The 22687-nt window shown below is 50.2% G+C and overlaps 2 protein-coding genes across 2 annotated transcripts; one reads left to right on the top strand and one right to left on the bottom strand.

Moving 5' to 3' along the window:
- Window positions 1-4409: 4409 nt before the first annotated feature.
- Window positions 4410-10749, top strand: MICOS13 (mitochondrial contact site and cristae organizing system subunit 13). Its single transcript, XM_077332114.1, has 4 exons — window positions 4410-4569; window positions 7426-7582; window positions 8545-8596; window positions 10548-10749. The coding sequence occupies exons 1-4, from the start codon at window positions 4541-4543 to the stop codon at window positions 10643-10645; spliced, it is 336 nt and encodes a 111-aa protein (XP_077188229.1). The 5' UTR covers window positions 4410-4540; the 3' UTR covers window positions 10646-10749.
- A 6065-nt stretch (window positions 10750-16814) lies between these two features.
- Window positions 16815-22323, bottom strand: LOC143835034 (mpv17-like protein 2). Its single transcript, XM_077332113.1, has 5 exons — window positions 22134-22323; window positions 21772-21942; window positions 19183-19259; window positions 18981-19109; window positions 16815-18551 (listed from the first exon to the last, which is right to left on the bottom strand). Exons 1-5 carry the CDS (start codon window positions 22321-22323, stop codon window positions 18480-18482), a joined length of 639 nt encoding a protein of 212 aa, XP_077188228.1. The 3' UTR covers window positions 16815-18479.
- Between the last annotated feature and the right edge of the window lie 364 nt (window positions 22324-22687).

The following is a 22687-nucleotide window of genomic DNA, read 5'->3' as shown; positions in this document are numbered from 1 at the left end:
TTCCAGGCCAGGCTGGATTCTAGAGATTTTTGGTGGTGCTGGGGATCATTTAGGCATGAAATTGGGGTCACTGTGGGTAGGCAGGTTGTTGTGAGTCCCTGCATTGTGCAGGGGGCTGGACTAGATGACCCTGGAGGTCCCGTCCAACTCTAGGATTCTGTGAATGAATCCGCAGGATCCCCATACCTTGGGCTTTCCCAGAACCAGTTTCAGAAAACAAGGGCAGGCCTGGGGTGCATGCCCCTCCCCCCCCAGCATCATTTGTTCTGGGTCCTGTTTATAAAGGATTTGGATGAGGGATTAAAGGGGGTACTTATTAAATTTGCAGACAATACTAAACTGGGAGGAGTAGCAAACACAACAGAAAACAGAATCAGAATACAGGATGATCTTGATAGGCTCAAGAACTGGTCTAAACTGAATAAAATGAAATTCAATTGGGACAAATGTAAAGTTCTGAATTTAGGTAGGAAAAGCCATTTATACCAATATAGGATAGGAGACTTGTCTTGGCAGTAGCATGTGCGAAAAGGATCTAGGAGTCTTAGTAAACCACACATTGAACATGACTCGGTGGCTAAAAAGGCAAATGGGATTTGGGGCTATATCAAACAGAGTATCGTGTCCAGATCACGGGAGGTGATGGTACGCTTTACTCTGCTCTGGTTTGGCCACACTTGGAGTCCTGTGTTCAGTTTTGGGCACCACAGTTGAAGAGGGATGTAGACAAACTGGAGCATGTCCAGAGGAGGGCAACAAAGATGGTGAGGGGTTTGGAGAACAAGACGTATGAAGAAAGGTTGGGGGAGCTTGGTCTGTTAAGCCTGGAGAGAAGGCGAGTGAGAGGGGATTTGATAACCATCTTCAGGTATTTGAAAGGCTGCCATATAGAGGATGGAACAGTGTTGTTCTCTCTTGCCCCAGAGGGATGGACCAGAACCAATGGGATGAAATTAATGCAAAAGAAATTCCATCTAAACATGTGGAAGAAGTTCCAGTTTCACAGTGGAACACCATCTTCCTCAGGAGGTGGTGGATTTCCCATCTTTGGATATTTTTAAACAGAGGCTGGATATCCATCTGACGGAGAGGCTGATTCTGTGAAGGCTAATGGGAGTGGCAGGTTATAGTGGATAAGTGACAATGTTGTGAGTGTCTTGCATAGTGCAGGTGGTTGGACTAGATGACCCAGGAGGTCTCTTCCAATTCTATTATTCTGTGATGCTATGATTCTTCTCTTGTGCTTGCCAGTTGCCCAAAGGCATGAAGCCCACTGCAGGACTAAGACCCCTCTGCTTCCTCAAGACCACCCAGCATGAGCATTTGAATTTGAACCCAAGACCCAGCTCCAGAAAGTCTGCCTCCCCTCCTCCCCTGGGTTTCCTAGGCCTTGAGAAATATTTTTTCTTCCTTAACATTTGGAAACCTGAGCCTTTCAGGATGGGCTAGGGGGAGGGGGGATTGGACCACTCCCTTCTTGAGCACCTGATGCACAAGGCTAATCCACCCTTCAGAGCTCAAAACAAATGGTACAAATGAACCATAAAGGGATGCGGGAGATGCTGGAGGGAACACCAGTGCATGGCATTGTGAGAGACTTTATTAGCTGGGGTGGGGATTATCTCCCTTAATCTCCTTCAGGTGTGACTGGCTGCATTCCGGCAGCAAGAGGGATGGATGGATAGAAAGGGACCCATATGCAAAACAGCAGGCCAGCAATGTGGTGGCTAACAGATGAGAGCTAGAAATGCCGGAAGTTTCCTTTCCTGGAGGTCCTAGGAAGAAAAAGTTATATACATCAGCCAGCATAGTGTAGTGGTTAAAGAGCAGGCATTTGATTCCCCACTCCACATGTGGCCAGCTGGGTGACTTTGGGCCACTTATAGTTCTTTCAGAGCTGTTCTTGCAGAGAAGTTCTCTCAGGACTCTCTCAGCCCACCTCTCTTACAGGATGTCTGTTGTGGGGAAAGGAAGGTGATTGTAAGCCACTTTGAGACTCCTCCAAGTAGTGAAAAGCAGGTCAGAAGAAACCAGCTCTTCTTCTGCCATCCCCTGAGCCCAGCAATCATTCAAGACTGTCAGGAAATCTGCACACCAGTTTCATTCTTTTTAAAGGAAAAAGAGAGAATAATAATCTTCCTCAAAGGATTGTTGTAAGAATAAAACAGAGAAGAGCAGAAGGATATCAGCCGCTCTAGATGCCCCGTGGAGAATAGGAACTAATTTTAAAAATCCAGGCAATTTAATACTAATATAGGTAACGAAAAGCTGGGTATAAAAAGCAGTTCTTCAATCCCAGACAGGTAACTGTGTTAATCTGTTACAGCAGAACAAAGCCAGAGTCCAGTGGTTCTGTAACAATGAACAGAACTTATTTTAGCAGAAGCTTTCATAGAATCATAAGGTTGGAAGGGGCCATATAGATCCAATCATCCAGCCCCCTGGCAATGCAGGACAAGCCTAAGGCATCCAGGAGAAATCTCTGTACAATTGCTGCTTGAAGACAGATTGTCTGTAGGGCCCTTCCTCCTCTAGGATTCTATGAGTCTCTTGTTCAGCAGTGGAATGGGCTGCCTAAGAAGGGGGGGAGCTCCCCCTCGCTGGCGGTCCTCAAGCAGCAGCTAGGCAGGTCCTTATCCTGGATGCTTGAGGCTGTTCCTGCATTGAACAGGGGGTGGGATTAGATGGCCTGCATGGCCCTTTCCCACATTGCCCTTCCAAGTACATGCAGCACAGCTGGGATTACTATGGAGCAAGGGCCCTTTGGGCTGCTCCACCTGCAGAGCACTTTCACACAGCCATGAGCCCCCCTGAGTATCTGCCATAGAATCCATGCCTGCTGCAAAGGATCCTGAGACAGCTGCAATTTCCGGATCAGGAACAAGGGTAGGACCACGTAGAGCGAATTACAGTAGTCTATTCTGGAAGTGACTATTGCATGGATCACTGTAGCCAATGGTCCAGGGACAAGCAGGGTGTTAGTAGCTGTGCTTGGCGCAGATGGGAAAACACCGTCCTGGCTACCTTCATGATCTGAGCCTCCATAGAAAGGGAGGCATCAAAGAGGGGCATCTAGGCTCAGAAGCCTTTGGGCTAAATGAGGGAAGGAATAATTTTATTCCAGTATATGGATTCTATGCTGTTTTATATATTTTATATTATTATATGTATGCCGCTTTCGATATTTCAATACTGTGGGATATCCATTTTTGTTTGCTGGTCTTGGACCATAATAAATTAATTATTTATTTTAAATACATAGTTGTTTGCTCCAGTCAGACCAGGAACCTTCCTTCCCAAAAGATCTTCCATGGACGCTGCAGGCAATTCTCCAGCAGTGTCATGCCCACCCATTAGAGTTGCTACATCTTCTTTGGCCACCAAAGGGAGGGGGTAGGGTTCTCAGATCCTGGTTAGGATACTTCCAAAGATTTTGGGATGGAGCCTGGGGAGGGCAGGGATCTCATTGGGGAACAACACCGCAAAGTCCACTCTCCAAAGCACCCATAATCTCTGGAGATGGGCTGAAATTCCAGGAAATCCCCAGGTCTCACCCGCAGGCTGGCATCGCAACCAACAGCCCCCACTTCCAGCTAAATCTATTCCCCTCTTGCAAGAGAGCTGTGTGCCCCTCTTCCTCTTCTCCTATCTACCTGGCTCAAGTCTCCTTCCAGTTGAAAGCCACAAAACCAACCATGATGGCCTGGCCACAATTTTTTTTAAATATTTAAAAATATATTTTTTATTTTATTTTTGCATATAAAGACAGAAAGAGAAAACAAAGAATAGACAGGTTACATTACAAAGCATCCATCTCATGACTTTCATCCTTGTAGGAATTTTGTGGCATGAAGGATGCAGAAAAAAGGACTGGACCAGGGGTAGTCAAACTGCGGCCCTCCAGATGTCCATGGACTACAATTCCCAGAAGCCCTCTGCCAGCGAATGCTTCTGGGAATTGTAGTCCATGGACATCTGGAGGGCCGCAGTTTGACTACCCCTGGACTGGACTGTTGTATGGAGGCAGCTATATTTTCGCGTCCCATCCAATCTTTTCCTCCTCCACTGAGTCTGCCCGAAGTCCAGTCCTGGGCGACGCTCCAACCAGAGTCGTGCCGGCCACGAAGTCCGCGGTCTCTCTCCCGGGAAGGGAGAGAAGGACAAGGGGCCCGCTCGCGGTCCTCCGGCCAGCAGGAGCATAGAGTCGCCGGGGCAGACGGGGCGGTCCTCCTTGCGCCTCCTCCCGCTCGCCCGACCCTTCTTCTCTCGGTCGCCATGGCGGCGGCGGAGGGGGAGGAGTCACCGGTGCCATAGAGGAGGGGTAGTCAACCTGTGGTCCTCCAGATATCCATGGACTACAATTCCCAGGAGCCCCTGCCAGCAAACGCTGGCAGGGGCTCCTGGGAGTTGTAGTCCATAGACATCTGGAGGACCGCAGGTTGACTATAGAGGCCTCCCTTCCCGAAAGGCTTGGCGGGAGCCGGGCCTGCTGTTGGGATCGGGGCGGGCGGGCCCGAGCTGCCCTCGGCCGGGAGCGGAGATGGCGCTGCGGGGCCTGCCGGTGGTCAAGTGAGTGAGGCGGCCGGGGGCTGTGGCTGGGTCCGGTGCTCGGGAAGCGTCGCCCTCTGCACATGCTCAGTGTCCTGCCTCCTGGCACGGAGGCTCGCCGAGGGGCGCATAGCCCGGGCTGCGCCTGTGCGGAACCTCCGCGCCCAGAGGCAGTCTACCTCTGCCCGGGGGGATGCGGGGGCCAGCGGCGCTGAGAAGAGCTCTTGTACAATTGCCCTTGGGTGCCATCGGGGCGGCCTGACGGGGCTCTCCAGATGCCCCGGACTAAGGTGCTGCTCTACGGGGTCCTGTCCACACGTGCTGGCAGGGGCTTATGGGAACTGTAGTCCATGGGCATTTGGAGAGCCCCGTCTGCCCCCCCACCCCCAGGTGCGATCCTCTCCCCAGCGTTATTCAGCATCTTTTCACGCCCTACGAAGGTGCCAAGCGGCACCCAGCTCAATGCGTGGAGGCACGGCCCGCTGGATGCGCCCCAGTTGCATGGGCCAGGTGCCTGGAGGCCGTGGCTCCGGCCTAGTCACTGCAGCTCGACCCCTCAAGGACACAGGGCCCGTGGCTGGGCAAGAAGGGTCCGGGAGAGGAAGTGGGTCTCCTCTGCCTAGTTGGGGTGCTGTTAACAATGTCACACACTGCGCGGAATTTGGGGAGTGGTCTTGATGCCTCTTTTTCAGTGGAGGCTCAGATCACCAGGGGTGGCCAAACAGTGGCTCTCCAGCCGCCCATGGAGTCATGGGAACTTTAGCAGGGCTCATGGGAGTTGTAGTCCATGAACATCTGGAGAGCCACAGTTTGGCCACCCCTGAGTCCTATGCCAAGTGAAGGTACTAATGTGCTAAAGGTAAAGGTAAAGGTATCCCCTGTGCAAGCACCGAGTCATGTCTGACCCTTGGGGTGACGCCCTCTAGCGTTTTCATGGCAGACTCAATACGGGGTGGTTTGCCAGTGCCTTCCCCAGTCATTACCGTTTACCCCCCAGCAAGCTGGGTACTCATTTTACCGACCTCGGAAGGATGGAAGGCTGAGTCAACCTTGAGCCGGCTGCTGGGATCGAACTCCCAACTTCATGGGCAGACAGCTCCAGACAGCATATCGCTGCCTTACCACTCTGCGCCACAAGAGGCTCAATGTGCTACCTGTCCCCAAAACACCTGGCCACAGTGATCCATGCGATGGTCACCTCCAGGCTTGATTGCTGTAACTCTCCCTATGCAGGGCTACTGCTGACCCAGAAATTACATCTGCTGCAGAATGCCACTGCCCGGGTACCGAGAAGGACTCCGTGAAGGGCACACATGCGACTGGTCCTCAGTTTGGTGTAGTGAGAGCCAGTTTGGCGTAGTGGTTAGGAGTGTGGACTTCTAATCTGGCGAGCCGGGTTTGAATCTGCGCTCCCCCACATGCAACCAGCTGCGTGACCTTGGGCTCGTCACAGCACTGAGAAAACTGCTCTGACCAAGCAGGAATATCAGGGCTCTCTCAGCCTCACCCACCTCACAGTGTGTCTGTTGTGGGGAGAGGAAAGGGAAGGTCAATGTAAGCCGCTTTGAGACCCTTTTGGGTAGAGAAAAGCAGCATATAGGAACCAACTCTTCTTCTTCTTCTACTAGTTGTATTGATTGCTGATAGAGTTCCAGATCAGGTTCAAGGTGTTGGTGCTCACCTTCAGAGCACTATGTAGTCTGGGCCCTGCTTATTGAAGAAGAAGAGTTCCTATATGCCGCTTTTCTCTACCCAAAGGAGTCTCAAAGCAGCTTACAGTCACCTTCCCTTTCCTCTCCCCACAACAGACACCCTGTGAGGGAGATGAGGCTGAGAGAGCCCTGATATTACTGAAGAAGAAGAGTTGGTTCTTATATTGTCATATAAGGAGTCTCAAAGCGGCTTACATTCACCTTCCCCTTCCTCTCCCCACAACAGACACCCTGTGAGGTAGGGGAGGCTGAGAGAGCCCTGATATTACTGCTCAGTCAGAACAGCTTTCTCAGTGCTGTGTCGAGCCCAAGGTCACCCAGCTGGCTGCATGTGGAGGAGTGGCAAATCAAACCCGGCTTTCCAGATTAGAAGTTGGCATTCCTAACCACTCCACCAAGCTGGCTTTCTAATATGTCCCCTGGAGAGCACTTTGCTCATCTGGTGCAAATCTGCTAGCCCTAAAGATATCCAACTGGTCTCAACCAGAGCCATGGTGCTTTTGGCCTTGGCTCTAATCTGGTTGAATGAGATGAAGGTTCTTGGGCTCTTATGGTAAGAAATATTGGCAGAATATTGGGGAGGGGGATAGGTAGTTAGCGAATTAACCAAATTCGTTGTCGAATAGACAGTTGGTTATTCTTAGTATTTAATTTTTAGAATTTTAATATGCAATAAATAGTTTAATATGTTGAAAATGCTTCCAGCCTGATGGAGAGTGGCACCTTAGAAATTTAATAATATTAACAATAACTGTTGGGAGGGGTTGAGAAGGTGGGGTGGGTTCAGGGCTACGACTGTGCATTTTAGCCAGTGGTGGTACTGTTGGGCCACTGTGAGAAACAGGAGGCTGGACTAAGGCAGGGTTGCCAGCCTGCAGGTTGAACCTGGGGATCTCCTGGAGTTACAGCTCATCTGCAGACTACGGAGATAAGTTTCCCTGGAGAAAATAGCCGCTTTGGAGGGTGGACTCTATGGCAACATACCCCAATGTGGTCCCCATCCTCCCTAGGCTCCATTCCCAGATCTTCAGGAGTTCCCCCAGCCTGGAGCTGGCATTTCTGCCTCCCCATTGCCTGCCGCTGGCTGGGGAGACCTGGCAGTCCTAGGCTGGGGGCAGATTGGATCGGATTCTGTTCAGCGGCAGCAATGTCCTTTCCTGCCCAGGTTCCTGGTGAAAGGAAGCTTGGTTGGCGGTGCCGTTTACATAGCATATGAGCAAGGACTCTTAAGCGGCAGCGATCGGGGGGCCGAAGCACTCCGGAAAGCCCAGGAGGCATTTCCCCCAGCTGTGGAAGAATGGACCCGGTATTTCGGATGGCAGGTAAGTGCTAAAAAGAAGCCACTTATTGCTTGACGTCGCAAAAAAAAAAAAAGATTTCTACTTGGTTGTGCTCAAAAACTCACTGAGGCTTAAAGGACCGTGTTAATATCTAATAAGGTAAAGTGGCCAACTCCAAGGTAATGGAAACTACTTGTGTTAAAAATGGCAGTCTCCCACTGGCAGCGGAACAAAGATCGAAAATGGTATTAAAAACTGAGTTGTGAAAAAAGCCCTCCACAAATGCCCAGGCAAATCACTGGGCTTAACACTGAAGGGTCCTGTGGATTTTGTCCCACAGCTGTAGGCGTGGAGCTCCGGAAGTGAAATCCCACCCACCCCACCCACACAACAATGTTGAGATCTAACAAGAACAGGTACTCGTTTTCCTTCACAAAAACCCATGAGAAATTGAGAGACTGGCTCAAAGTTACACAAAGTTGTAGCAGTGTGTGGACTTGAACTCAGTGGAAGTTTTGCTTATGGTGCATCACACCTGGGTTCACATCCCCATCTGTCTATGCAACTGGGTCATTCACTCTTTCTCAACCTAAACTTTCTTGCAGAATTGTGAGGACAAAATAAAGAGGGGGAAGCCAGATAGTCCATCCTGAGAGGAGGAAGGGCAGGGTTTTAAAAAAGCGGCAAGAGTTATTGCTGGGCGAGGATTTGATCCCTGGATTTTGGAGTGCCTGTTTTTACTCACTATGTCCTCTATGTGCTCGAGATGTGGCCGATTGCGTGGCCTGCTTAGCCGAACAGTTTTATTCCAAACGTTTTTAAGTTTGCATTTTATTTCTAGTTTTCTGTGGGTGGTGGAAAGATGACTCTGGTGTCTCTCTTGTAGCTTCAGCTCTTGCCCTCCCTTGTGTTTGGATAAATTCTTGGTGTGGGCTGCAAATGGAGCTTAAACTCTTCTGATCAGTTTTGTTTTAAATGAAATATATCTGCTTTAATTCCTGCAGCTTCCACCCATTCCAAAAACTGAATTTTCTATTGCCAACTCCTGGAATGCAGGTAAGAATGACAGATCCCCCCCCCCCATCTCTACCACTTTCTCCTTTCTTCTTCCCTTTCACTTGCCCAGCTGGATTATAGCAGTCCAGTGATTGGCACTTGCAGAGTCCGCTCCAGTCAATTTTTACTTCCTCGGACATGCGATACCTAGCCCCCCCCCCCCCCCAATCTTGTTAGCGTACCTTAATGCCATCCCCTCCAAAGTATTACAGGACAGATTTTGTAGTTTTCTGTACTGAGTTCATCTCTGCCTTTGTGGGCAAGGGTAAAACTGACACTGCCTCACAAAATATCGGACAGTCGGGTTTTTGCCACTTTTAGAAACAGTTGGATCTCACTGCTTTTAACATGCTCTTTGTTTAATGAACTTCCATGGGGTAATACTGATGCTAGACTGTGACCCACACATAATCTACTTGGTCACTAAATTTCCGTTGAGTGTATTTTCCTCTAGTAAATAATGCATTATTCTTTTGGCCATTGCCCCAGATCTCCTATCAGCCTCTTGTGGCGCAGAGTGGTAAGGCAGCCGTCTGAAAGCTTTGCCCATGAGGCTGGGAGTTCAATCCCAGCAGCCGGCTCAAGGTTGACTCAGCCTTCCATCCTTCCGAGGTCGGTAAAATGAGTACCCAGCTTGCTTGCTGGGGGGTAAACGGTAATGACTGGGGAAGGCACTGGCAAACCACCCCGTATCGAGTCTGCCATGAAAACGCTAGAGGGCGTCACCCCAAGGGTCAGACATAACCTGGTGCTTGCACAGGGGATACCTTTACCTTTTACAAGATCTCCTGATCATAGGGACCGTGAAAAGGAAAGTAAACAAGCAAACTAGGTGAGGCACCTCCAAAGTGGAGATCAGGACTGAGCAAAGTGAGCTCTTCCTCCACAATCCTAGAGAAGTATCGAGTGAGCATATCTTGCACTCGCATCGTGCTGGCATCACAAACAAATGTTACCCCACAGGCCAACAATATACTTCTGGGAAGCCCCCAGTAGGGAAGGGGGCACACAGGCCGAGGCCTCCCTCTCCCATCAGCAATGGGGAATCCAGGGGCAAACTGCCTTGGAACTTTCCCTTCTGGGCTAATGGGCTCAAGAGTTTGTCTTATTCCATTTTGAAAAGATCCTGAAGATTGTGGCCAGGTTTCCTTTCCCACCCCTGCCTGAACTGTGGGAGGGATTACCTACATGCTACGGCCCTGAAGGCATTGGACTTTATTTTTATATTTATATGTTTAATGAATTAACTTTTAAAAAATGCAGCCATAGCAGAAGGGGTGGGGGGTGGAGGGGCAAGAAAGCAATTACAAAAATTAAGCAATGGAGATCTTTTTATATGATGTTAATCTGTTAATCAAACCTATAATTCTTTTTCTCTGTTTCTGCGGAGGGCTTGTTTAAAGAAGGAAACGGTGACAGTCCAGAGGCTCCTGCTAAGAGAGCCAGTTTGGTGTAGTGGTTAGGAGTGCGGACTTCTAATCTGGCATGCCGGGTTCGATTCTGTGCTCCCCCACATGAAACCAGCTGGGTGACCTTGGGCTCACCACAGCACTGATAAAACTGTTCTGACCGGGCAGTGATATCAGGGCTCTCTCAGCCTCACCTACCCCACAGGGTGTCTGTTGTGGGGAGAGGAATGGGAAGGCGACTGTAAGCCGCTTTGAGCCTCCTTCAGGTAGGGAAAAGCGGCATATAAGAACCAACTCTTCTTCTCCTAAGGTCTAAGGAATGCCCTGGCAACAGTGGAGAAGGAATCTCTCGTGGGGCAGGCTCATCCCTCAGGGAGGCACTAAGCCACTTTCTCTTCCTTCAGCCTTGGCCGCTGTGTGAAAGCTACTGCCTGGAGCAGTATGCTGGGGCAAGCACTGCGTAACAAACCACGGCTGCTCAGGCCATTGAATGGGGCTGATTTTTGGTTTTTTCTCTCCCCCCCCCCCCCTTCTTCTTGCAGGGGTTGAGACTGCCTTCGGTGCTCTCTCTGTCGCCCCAACCAGGGCTTGCGAATACACGCAGCACAGCTGGAAATACCTGAAGGATCTTATCAAATGAAACCCTACCAAAGAGCTTTGTTTTTTCTTTCCTTCTTGCTGTCTCAAAGGGAACTGATGCCTACAGGGAGGGCCTGGGGTTTGGAATAAAGACCTTGCAACCAACTCCTGTCTTGCTGAAGTCTAGATATTTTTGCAGTCCGTTCCCACTTTGGATAATACAAGCAGACAGACCCAGGTGGGTGGCCCTGTTTGTCTGTCTTTAGCAGTAGGAAAGAGCCCGGAGTCCAGCCCATGATCTACATCAGGGTTAGTCAAACTGCGGCCCTCCAGATGTCCATGGCCCAAGTGCGACCCCTGACCCAAATGTTAGTCTTGAAGGAGCTCTTGGACTCCTGCTCCAGATAGACAAACACGGCCACCCTTCTTGATCTATCTGAAGAAGTGAGCAGGGCTTCACAGAAATGCCTCCTGTGCCACAAATTATAGATTCAAGTGGGTCGCCATGTTGGTCTAAAGTAGCAGAACAAAGTTTGAGTCCAGTCAGGCACCTTTAAGACCAGCAAAGTTTTATTCAAGGTGTATTTACGCCTTGACCAAAACGTAGTTTGTCTTCAAGGTGCTGCTGGATTCCAACTTTGTTCTGCCACAAATTCTGTTTGTCTTGAAGATGCTGCTGACTCTTCCTCTTTCCTCGGGCTTTGGCTGACGCATCTGGGTCTTCACTGTGGCAAGGCCTATTGTCTTAAGGCAAAGACCCCACAGATTGGCCCCTTCACTTTCTTGTGCCTGAGAAGAACAGAGGGGATGGGCAAGTGTGACAAGAAGGGGGAGAGAAGGTGATCCATGTCCCCTTGTCCAGAGATGTGGAGAGAAGCAAGTGAAGTTTGGAGAATGAGGTGAAACTGGACCAGCATTCTCAAAATCACAACCACTCCAGGAGCAAGCAGAAATTAGGGCCCATTGGGGTTGATGTTTCTGTTCTACAGAAAGGAGGGGCAGGTTCTGGAAAAGGGGAAGCCATTAATTGGGGCAGTGGGTCTAGTGCACACTATCTCAAAGGGGTGGATGGGCAATGCTTGGGTGAGGGTCTGTTAATGCTGAAGAACCATGCAATCTTCCATTTTAGCCCCTCCTAAGCCACACCCCAGATCTGCTCTTGCAGTGAGTGACGCAAACTATTGGTCAGATCCCAGAATCCCGTGTTTCTCTTTGTTGTAAGGGGCTTCTCTGTTTTGGTGTATGGCGGCTTCTGTGAGGCATGGAGAATTCTCGCCACATTGTTCCCCTCTTGGGGAAGAAGAGACGGGTGCCCTAGAGATCCTTTAGGACTGAGAGGGCCCGCCCTGAGTGGGGAGGGCCCACCCTGGGTGGGGAGAAGGGCATAGTCAGGTGTTGGCGGCCAGACTGCGCACTCCATTTTTTATCCTTCCCTTTCCCCCCAAATGTGGCTGCTCCTTTTTATTTACGTTCTGAAAAGTCTCAGGGAAGCCTCAAAGCCCACAAGGAGCTAGAAAAGGGCAACAAGCCCACCATCAACCTTTTCCACTGGGGAAAGGCAGGAAATGGAAGCTCCCCCCTTCTACCCAGTGCTGAATGAACACACATCCCTTAAAGGTACTGCCCCAGATGTATGTTTGTGGGGGAGTCCAGCCACATACCCTGAGACCTGACACATTGGGGGGTGGAGGTCACATATGTAATTTTGCCCATAGATAAGAATTTGTGTTTTACTCGGTGCTTCGTTCTTCATTTGCCATTCCAACCTTGGTCAAATTAACTTGAAAGCCCCATCTGGTGGTCTTGCCGAAAGTGTTTCTTGATCTGAAGCCTATTTGCTGGCAGGAATTCCTGGTTAATATTCCCATTTGTGGGCTGGAGCATAGTGCAGGGCTGACAGTGTTGGACTAAGAGCTAGGGGTTGGCATGGCCCAAGGCCATGTGGCTCCTGTCAGCCATACCTGTCAGACAGAGAGAGGAGAATCAAGTGACAAAAGGTAAACTGCATCCACCACTCCGAAGTCCAGGCAGCAAAAGCAGGGTAAAAATGCACCAAATCAACCGGCCACTGAATATGGTGATCTTTTGCAAGAAGAAATTGCCTTTTCCCACCGACCTGACAATGGCCCTTAATTTTCTGCTCTGTCTGAGGAAGATTTCTTGCACTCAAAAGCTCACTCCTTGAATAAATCTTTCTTGTTCTTAAAAGGTGCTCCTGGACTCTGATTTTATTGTTTTTCTGCCCAAAAGCATTCTGCACTTGCCTACTGGTTGGCCTTCTGTCGCACTGTCCTCCCCACATCTGCACTTGGTTCTATGGTCAATTGGAGAGTTGGTTTTTCTCCCCTCATTCCTGCCTTTGAGTGCTGCCAGGGCACAGAGTTTGCCTGCTTGGGCACAAAAAGCGAGCCAAGAGGCAGAGTTGGGCATAGTGGGGAGAGTGCCCATGTGACCTCAAGACAGTCATTCTTGGCCTAACCTACCTTGCAAAATTGTTCAGAAGACAAAATGGGGGAAAGAACCTGGTAGCATCACCCGGGGCCTCTTCAAGAGTCTCTAGAGTTCATAGGTTGTGTGGAAGGAAGCTGGAGCATTTATGAGTTACTTGGAAGCTGGTTCCTGCCAGCCCTCCTGGACCTTAATAGAGGTCTGCCCCTACCTGAAGTGCTTGCTTTTGTGTCAGCCGTCCTGCCAATGTGGTAGACTATCCCAGCCATCATGGTGGCCAGAGTCAAGATCACGAGAAGCACTGCCCACCATCGCCTCTGAGAGAGAGCAACACCTCCGGTTCAGGTCCTGAGCCCTTGCCTTTTTTGCGCTCAGGGAAGGATTGGAGAATGGCAAGTGGAAGGCGGCAACCAGTCAAGCACCCATTCCACCACGACCCCCTGCTCTCCTCAGATCTTGGAAGCTAAGCAGGGTCAACCCTGTTTGGTAGTCAGTCAGTCAAAGGTTTATTGCAGGGGTAGTCAAACTGCGGCCCTCCAGATGTCCATGGACTATAATTCCCATGAGCCCCTGCCAGCGTTCGCTGGCAGGGGCTCATGGGAATTGTAGTCCATGGACATCTGGAGGGCCGCAGTTTGACTACCTCTGGTTTATTGCATGTGGCCATAAAAGGTAAAGGTAAAGGTATCCCCTGTGCAAGCACCGAGTCACGTCTGACCCTTGGGGTGACGCCCTCCAGCGTTTTCATGGCAGACTCAATACGGGGTGGTTTGCCAGTGCCTTCCCCAGGCATGTGGCCATAGGCCAGTACAATTTCCCATCCCAAACACACATTTAACTCCCCCCCCCCACTTATATAAAAAAATTAAAATTCCATACAAATAAAATGTTAAAAGGAAAAGAAGCAGAGTTACAAGACCACGTTATAGATTGAGTTTAATTAATATCTTGTTCGCTCTCAACTAATTTGGCCCTTATATTTTTTGCGGTCAAACCAAAGTTAAAAGACTTCAGACAAAATGGTTTTATCAGTAGCGGTTAGGCTGTTATTGTCAGAAAGACCTTTATCCAGAAGTTCAGCCCCAGGTTCTGCGTATGATGGACAAAAGAGGATCTAATGGGTGGTCCCTGTTTAGTAGTTGGATGGGAGACCACCGAGGAATACCAGGTTTGCAATGGCAAACCACCCCTGGAAGTCACTTGCCTTGGAAACCTCCCAGGGTCTGCCTTGAAGGCACTTTCCACCACCAAGAAGCATTCCAGGGACTCGTGTTACAGCCCTACATTTCAAGGAGTGGCGTATGTTTGTCTCTGCACCCGTCCCTGAGGCCAGGTAAAAGCAATGCCAGCTCAAGCCGCTTTGCAGTCTCCATTATCTGGAGTGCCTGTTCTGAGAGGGGTGGCTCTGAGTCAATTCAAGAGATTCCAGAGTGGGCACCAAGAAAGGTGTCTGCAGGCACCAAGGCAGCATGTTGAGCTGGATCTGGATAGACAAATAGTCCAACTCTGAAGGTCAGATTCAATTATGGGTGCAAGGAAAGTGTGCCATAGAATTCTTGCGGATCTCTACCTTCTGGGTGTCCTTTACCAGGCTGCCCATTGAACACAATGGTCAAAACTCCACTGTAGCCCCGATCTATCAGGAGGTAGGCCAAGCAGTAGCTGTTCCAGTTGGATCTGGAGTGAAGCATGAGGAGCATCTCTGAGCTGATGTACATTGACTCCTGGGATCCCAGAGGATTGTCCTTTACAATGATCTGCAAAACAGGGACACCCAACCCCCACCCCTGAAGCTGACTGGCTAATGGCATGATGAGATGGTGGAAAAATGTATGGAAGAAGCCAGATCTACCTCTTAAGGCTGCCTGTAGGGGTGGCCATGGGGTAGGTGAAGTTTCCTTTCCACCCCCTCCATGCCCATCATTGGCCATTTTGGGAGGGAGGGAGAGGTGGGCCAGCATTGATCATACATGATCATCTCATCCTATTTACATTTCTTAATTTTAATAATTATTATTTATTAGGAGCTTTTCTGCACATTGGGCAGTTTAGAATGGGGCATTGGGCCATTTAGAATGTGAGTCCATCTGCTCTCTCCCCAAGAGATAAGGACTGATGAACTCCCATTCTAGCTGTATCTAGGGAAGTGAGCAGGGACTCAGGAAAACTTCTCCTCTGCCACAGAAGTGGTTAGCCCAGAAGGTGCTCCTGAATCCTAAGGGCTCTTTTCCAAAATCAATATCAAGACTCTTGTGAGGGCAACAAGTTTTGGCAAGGAGTTTTCACTTGACTGCTTCGTTAACCCTTTAATAAAGAGATTTCTTCAACCAAGAGTCTGCTCATTGGAGGATTTGACTGGAACGTGACAAGTGGCTTGCAATGTTTCCCTCTCCTTCATTGTCAGCCTCACAACCCCTCGGTGAGGTCAGTTAGGATACGAGTGTGTGACTAGCCCAAGGCCCATGAAGTGGTATGGTGCAAGTTGTCACACGAAGGTGGGGGAAGTCCTGGTGACAGATGTGACCTACGGCTCAATAGATAAGAAGGCATCCTGATTCCAGGCATTTATATTGTAAAGGGCCTGCATTCCCTTGAAAAACCTTTCTTCCATTGTAAGCAGTGGAGGACGGAGACACCTTCTTTGGACCCCCTGAGCTAGTCTTTTTCAACCTCCCCCTCAAATGCCCCAGATACCCTCAGATAAAATCTCTATTAGATTTTGGGGGCCACTGAGCATAATGTTCCCCACAGGGTATAACGGAGATGAAAAATTTGGCGTTCCTGAATAGTTACCAAATCCAAATGCCATAGCAGTCCATTTGCGACAAACCATGTCTCTGCATTCCTTGGAGGAATTTCGATCCCCAGGAGACTGGAGGGGCAATGGAGAAAAGCATCTTAACCCTTCCTGGCTGAGGGCTACCTCCTGATTGGGGCTAAAGTACCACAGCAGATAACCCCTGGCTGAGGGCCATCTCCTATTGGGGAAATATTTCCATGGGCGGGCAATCAGGTAGGAAGTGAGCCATTTGCATGCATGCTTGGTCCCCGGCTTGATGTCATGATGAAGAGCAGCCACTTCTAATTTGGAGAGCCGGGTTTGATTCCCTCCTCCTCCTCCACATGCAGCCAGCATCTGACGTGGACTGAAAGGGCGTTCTTAAGGGACTGTTCTCTTGGGGGAATGAAAATAGAATAACTAACACTTCTTAAGACAGGAATCACAAACGAAGTCTCTCAATAATGTTTAGATTATTTCCTCTCTCCCGATGCATATGTACTAACAGGTGTAAACAACCCCCCCAAAAAATTAAAAATTAAACCATGCTGTTTGTAGAGTGACCCATCACTAAATCTGTCCCTATTGGATTCTATGGCCATAGCATCATGATCAACCGAAGCAGTAAGAAAGCAGAAAAAAAAAGAAAACAGCCTCTAGAGCACGGGTAGTCAACCTGTGGTCCTCCAGATGTCCATGGACTACAATTCCCATGAGCTCCTGCCAAATGCTGGCAGGGGCTCGTGGGAATTGTAGTCTATGGACATCTGGAGGGCCGCAGTTTGACTACCCCTGCTCTAGAACGCTGAAGTATTGTCTAATACCCCTTACGTCTGTGAACAATTCAATCTGCTGCTTTTCTTTTCTTCTCCTCTCTTAGATCACTCGAACTCAACATGAAAGGAAAAGCATAGAAGGCAGCCTAAGTCAGCCAAGACAAGGAGAAAGCCCATCAAAAACTCCCATAAAGGAAGGAGACTGACTGAGGAATAACTGAAAGGTATCAGGACAGATCTCAAGTTTATTCTAGAAAAAGGATGGACAAACACGAAATGGGGGGGGGAGTGGGGGCAGGACTCACAGGAATTGTAATTTGAGAACACTGATGAAAATCTTTTACTGAGTTACTTAAATTACTGTCTCAAATTTGTATGATTGGTAAAAAAGTAATGAAAAAATTATATTAAAAAAAAAAGAAAAAAGAGGGCATTCTTTATTCCTGGTCAGTTCAGAGCAGGTAATATCAGATTTAAAGCAATTTAATACAAAGTAAGTTACATAAAGGTAAAGGTATTCCCTGTGCAAGCACCAGGTCATGTCTGACCCTTGGGGTGACGCCCTCCAGCGTTTTCATGGCAGACTCAATACGGGGTGGTTTGCCAGTGCCTTCCCCAGTCATTACCTTTTACCCCCCAGCAAGCTGGGTACCCATTTTACTCACCTCGGATGGATGGAAGGCTGAGTCAACCTTGAGCCGGCTGCTGGGATCGAACTCCCAGCCTCATGGTCAGAGCTTCAGACAGCATGTCGGCTGCCTTACCACTCTGCGCCACAAGAGGCTCTTACATAATCATTAAACATTAGTCAAGTATAAGAAATCCAGACTTAATCCTCTTGACTGTCACTGGAGACTCCAAAAACACAACCTTCTCCTTTGGTGGCCAGGAAGGAACAGGGTGTGGTGTATGTGTGTGTGTGTGTGTGTAGGGCAGGGGTAGTCATACTGCAGCCCTCCAGATGTCCGTGGACTACAATTCCCATGAGCCCCCTGCCAGCAGATGCTGGCAGGGGGATCATGGGAATTGTAGTCCACGGACATCTGGAGGGCCGCAGTTTGACTACACCTGGTGTAGGAGGTGCTGCCACGCAGGATCTGGCAATAGGTGATATGAAAACCCTTTTTTGCCCGAGATCCTGGAGAACTGCCGCCAGTCTGGATAATACTGACCTTGATGAAGCAAGAGTCTGATTCAGGAGAAGGCAGTTTTGTGTGAACTGAAGCAAATACGGAGACCAGGATTAAACTGACCTTTCTGTTGCACTGCTGATTCTACACCCTTTGGATGCTCCCCATGTACTGAGCATCCAGAAGCTTTCATTCCAGGAGAGAAGGTCTTTCCTAGAATAGGGTCACTATCTGAAGTGATAAATACTTACAGCAATCTGCTTTGTGTGGCTAAAGCTCCAAACTTGATTTTACCGTAGGCAAGTATACCGTAGGCAGCGTGCGTTCCCCTCCTCTGCCCAGAGTAAAATAATCAGCTATGGCAAACACGGTGGTAGCAGCGGCTGGTGTATCTCTGTGTGTGTGGAATTAAAGGTCGGACCTCACACACAAAGAAAAGGCAATCATATGTCTAACTAGGAAAATCACAGACTTGGCACATCTGACTCCACCACCCACCAATAAACAGTCACAATAGGCAGAGTGGGTTGGACCCTCACTTGATTCAGTCCACGACCCACCAGGACCCAACGAGACCGCCTTTGAGGCTGGAGCTGGCCAAATCCTGCTGTTCATCAAACTGGAAGGGGGTATCCCCCTCCCAGTAGCAGTCTCTCTGGGCTTCTTCCCTGCTTCCTTTCAGCTGAGAAAGACCAAAGCATCTTCTCCCAGAACACAAATCAAATCCCTTCCTGGCTCCAGGCCCAGCACTCGTGATGTGGCTCAGCTGGTGATTTGGATCTCCGTGGCACAGGGTTTGGCATCGTCCTCCATGCTGGGGGTCATCTCTTTAGGCTGCAGGGAGGGGAGAGAGGGAAGAGAAGCTGACCATCATGGCTAGGGGGAGCCACAGGCTCTCTTACCCATGTTTGAGGAGCTGTGTTGGATGGCAGAACCCCACCAGCAGACAGGACTTCCCGCAAGCCCCCGGCTGGCCACAGCTGAAACCACGATGCTAGACGGTGGCCTCTCTCCAAGACAGAGCTTGTGTCTACACTGCAAGGATCTTGGGGGGGGGGGGTGGCAGAGAAGAATCTCCTTTACCTCCACCTTGAGGCAGCAAGAGGGGCATTCTCTAACCTAGGGCTTGCCTGGCTCCTTTGCCCATCGGCTGAGCCAACTTGCCCAGATTATCAGGAGTCTATCTGAGGAGGGAAGGAAGGGGGTTGACTTCCAGACCTCACTCTGCAGTACAGTACAGCGCCTATGGCAGGCCCTACTTACACGGTGCTTAAGGTAGGAGAGGTATGTATCCCAGCCAAGTGTAATGACATTCATATAGATCACGCGGTACTTTGGGGGAAGATACAGGAAGTTGATGAGCTGTGCTGGGGGCCAGACACACCAGTCCATCTGCAGAGAGGAAGAGAACATGTGAGTGACCCTGCCAGCCAAAGAGGGAGTGGGGTGGGGGAGCCAGACTGACCTTGTAGAACTCCCAGAAGTTATCCTCCAGTTCTTGCCAGCTGTGAGCCAGAGTTTGCCCCTCCAAGGACCCCATCCCTTCAGAAACAGGAGGAAGAGGAGGTTAGGGCCTAGATGGACACATCTGCTTACAAAGAAGCATCTCTGAAGCCACTGCCTCTGCTGGGAGAGCTGGTCAGAAATATCGAAGGCACAGAAAAACAGGAGAGACTTCCATTTGGGGGATGCAAATCAAGCCAGCTGCTCAGCTGCTATGAAAAGAGAAGGGGTCGCTGTCTGCAGGAGGGGCCACTCCTGCTTTGTAGTGCACCTGCTAGAAGATTGGGGGGGGGGCTCTCCCAGGGTAAGTAAGAGCCCAAAGAGCAGTCAAAACAGACATAATAAGGTTAACAAGAAAGGCACCTCCCTTGCAAAAACTCCCTGTCTTGGCTCAGGTAAAGGATCGTAGCCAGCCTTGAGGAAGGCTTCTTGGCTGAAGAGGAGGAGGAGGTGGGCAGCACTCAGATGGGCCATGGTTGAAGGTTAGCAGTAGAAGAACCCTGCTTGGTAAGGCCACCTGTCCTGCATACTGCTGCAGCTGACCAGTTGAGCTGAAGAGTGTTGTCTAACCTGCATCCCTTCACTCACCTTCCTTTTTCACAGAGATCCTGAGAGATCTTTGGCTGGTCTTCACTTTCGCCACCCTAATCATTTGGGCTCATCCTCAAACCTGGCTGCTACACTTCTCACCCCAAATTAAACAGCACCAGACCCAACATCCATCCTTACAGGACCCCCCATGGCAGGAACTGTCCATTGATTCCTACTCTTTGCCTCCTGGCATTTAACCAGTTCTTAATCCGCACAAGGACCCACCTCTTCTCCCACAGCTGCTGAATTTATCCCTGGCACCTTAAAGTCTATCTAAGTTCCATTCTGGGTAGAAGTGGTTGCAGCTTCTGCCTAGAAGGAAACGTTGTTGGTCTTCTAGGTGCCACGGGGCTCAAACATTAGGATGGCCACCAACCTGAACCAGGATTCCATGGTGAGGGACAAGAGCCTCTGGAAAGGCCAAGGGTATCAAATCCACCAGGCCCCCTTGTCCAGCCACTTGTTCACCAGCTCCGGCTGCCGGAGCTGAGTGTGGCCGGGCTTCGCTTGGCAGAAGCTGGGCTGATTCCCACCCAGCAGGATTTGTTCCTTGATGTGTCTAATAATTCTCTTTTTAACTTACGGTCCCTATTTCCCTGGAATTAGCCTACAATTTCCTCTGTCCTCTGGTGACATTTACTGTTTTCCAATTGCCCAACTGAGGGGCTCATATTAGCAACAAGTTACCTAAAGGTTACTGTCTGAGCTCTTTAAGAAACCTCTGATGCGTGGCACTGTTGCACAGCGATTTTTGGTATTTGTCTGTCCATTAGTCCTGGACCTTCATCTTGTCACCTCAGGCAGCCTTCCAGGAGGCTCTGGCATGGCAATCCACACGGTATTTCCGTGGGGAAAAGAAGCTCAAAGAACTAATCAGCTTCTCTGCTGTGTCCCTGACTCTCGTCCCTTGGTTATCCACAGGGCAGCCTCCCCAGCTGGGAAAACTACAGAGCAAGGCGAGAACGCAGCTGCCAGAGTCCTCACAGCAACACCTCGGAGGCCCCACATCCAGCCCATCCTCCAGCAGCTGCCCTGGTTTCCAGTTGAATTCTGGAGCAGGCTTAAGGTTCTGGTTATCACCTTTAAGGCCATATGCTATCTGGATCCCTCAGTGTACCTGAGGGATCGCCAGTACCTGAGGGAGAGCCAGTTTGGTGTAGTGGTTAGGAGTGCGGACTTGTAATCTGGCATGCCAGGTTCGATTCTGCACTCCCCCACATGCTGCCAGCTGGGTGACCTTGGGCTCGCCACAGCACTGATAAAACTGTTCTGACCGAGCAGTGATATCAGGGCTCTCTCAGCCTCACCCACCCCACAGGGTGTCTGTTGTGGGGAGAGGAAAGGGAAGGCAAATGTAAGCCGCTTTGAGCCTCCTTCGGGTAGAGAAAAGCGGCATATAAGAACCAACTCTTCTTCTTCTTCTTCTTCTCTGCCTACACTCCCAAAGAGCCTTATGCTCCAGCACTTCCAACTTCCTGGCCCCAGGGAAGCTCGCTTGATCTGAACCAGGGCCAGAGTATTTCCATCCTGGCCCCCACCTGGTGGAATGAACTCCCAGAGATTAGCGCCCTGATGGAACTTGAAGAGTTCTGCAGGGCCTGCAAAAGGGAGCTCCTCCGCCAGGCATTTGGTTGAGGTTGACCTGAACCACCACTTTCCCATGGGCCCTTCCCTCGAGCCTCCCTCCTATGGCACCCACTGCAGTTTAGCCCAACCCACTGGGCCACTGGTAGGCGTTCATTTAATATTCTCCACGTTATCCTACTGTTCTATTATGCTGTTTGCTGTTATCACTGTATTATTGTAAAACTGAGTTATCTGTATCGTTTCTGTTTCATGTGAACCACCCTGAGCCTTTGGGTAGGGTGGTATATAAATACGATAAATAATCCCCACCCCAATAAAAAGCAGCACGAAGAGGAAAGCAAGGATGTTAAAAGCAGCACACGGCTAATCTTACCCAAGAAATACCAGCCTCCCAGCACTGGAGAGGCCACTATCTGGTCAATGAAGACCTTTTTCAGGACGGACTTGATCCCACTGAGCCCAGCAGCAGGGAAGGCACAGTCCAGCCACATGTACCAGTAGTGCATCAGGGGCCCCATGCTGCAGCCGACGGCAAACATCCGAGCTGCAAGAGAAGGAACCTCCGTTATGGCCAGGAGGGTGGCCTCAGAATGGACCTCCAAGGCCCTACCACTGTGGAGCCCTGAATCCCCCTGGGAAGGCCTCTTCGAAATCCCTGCGCCGCTTCAGGGCCCAGGCTAAGTAAAAGCAGCCTCTCACCGGATGCCGTTCCCAACACTCCCCGCCGCCACTCACCTGTGCGGGCCAGGTCCCGCTTGCGCTGGGGATCCCGCCTCCTCTCCCAGGCTTGCCGCAGGGTGTCCCCAGCCGCCAGGAGCGCCCCGCAGCTGAGGGTATTGGTCGCCAGCAGGAAGCGGTCTTTGAAGAGGGGCCTCCAGTAGGCAGCGAGCCCAGCTACCAGGGCCCGACCCCGGGGCAGCATCATCCCCCACCTGGCAAGAGAGAGCCAGTGAGATCCATTTGTTTGTTGTGTCAGTTCAAGTAGCACATCTGCTGGTAACAAAACCCTCGGGGGCCTGGGGGGGGGCTCTCATTTCTAGGCCTGCTGCTGGAGAAGCAGGTAGCTGCTGTGGCCAGCAGTGCCTTCTACCACCTTGGGCTGCTTACCTGGGTTGCCTCCGGAGTAGATTACTGTAATGTGCTCTCTGTGGAGCTGCCCTTAAGAACTGTTCGGAAACTGTAATGGGTACAGGATGCTGCAGCCAGGATGTTGACTGGGTGAGCCCCAGGGCCCACTTCACTTCAGTCTTAGCTTATCTAAACTGGATTATCTAGATTTTCTTCCAAGC

The sequence above is a fragment of the Paroedura picta genome, chromosome 4, assembly GCF_049243985.1.
Source record: "Paroedura picta isolate Pp20150507F chromosome 4, Ppicta_v3.0, whole genome shotgun sequence".
In the NCBI taxonomy this organism is placed as follows: Eukaryota; Metazoa; Chordata; class Lepidosauria; order Squamata; family Gekkonidae; genus Paroedura; species Paroedura picta.
This window is presented reverse-complemented; position numbering and strand designations above follow the sequence as displayed.

Excerpts from the sequence above, each read along its gene's own strand:
- MICOS13 (XM_077332114.1), top strand. The coding sequence starts at position 4,541 with ATGGCGCTGCGGGGCCTGCCGGTGGTCAA. Across the intron at positions 7,583-8,544 it reads CCCGGTATTTCGGATGGCAG|CTTCCACCCATTCCAAAAAC; the intron begins GTAAGTGCTAAA and ends TAATTCCTGCAG. Across the intron at positions 8,597-10,547 it reads TGCCAACTCCTGGAATGCAG|GGGTTGAGACTGCCTTCGGT; the intron begins GTAAGAATGACA and ends TTCTTCTTGCAG.
- LOC143835034 (XM_077332113.1), bottom strand. The coding sequence starts at position 22,323 with ATGATGCTGCCCCGGGGTCGGGCCCTGGTAGCTGGGCTCGCTGCCTAC. Across the intron at positions 21,943-22,133 it reads GCGGGACCTGGCCCGCACAG|CTCGGATGTTTGCCGTCGGC; the intron begins GTGAGTGGCGGC and ends CTTCTCTTGCAG. Across the intron at positions 19,260-21,771 it reads GGGAGGCTGGTATTTCTTGG|GGATGGGGTCCTTGGAGGGG; the intron begins GTAAGATTAGCC and ends CTGTTTCTGAAG.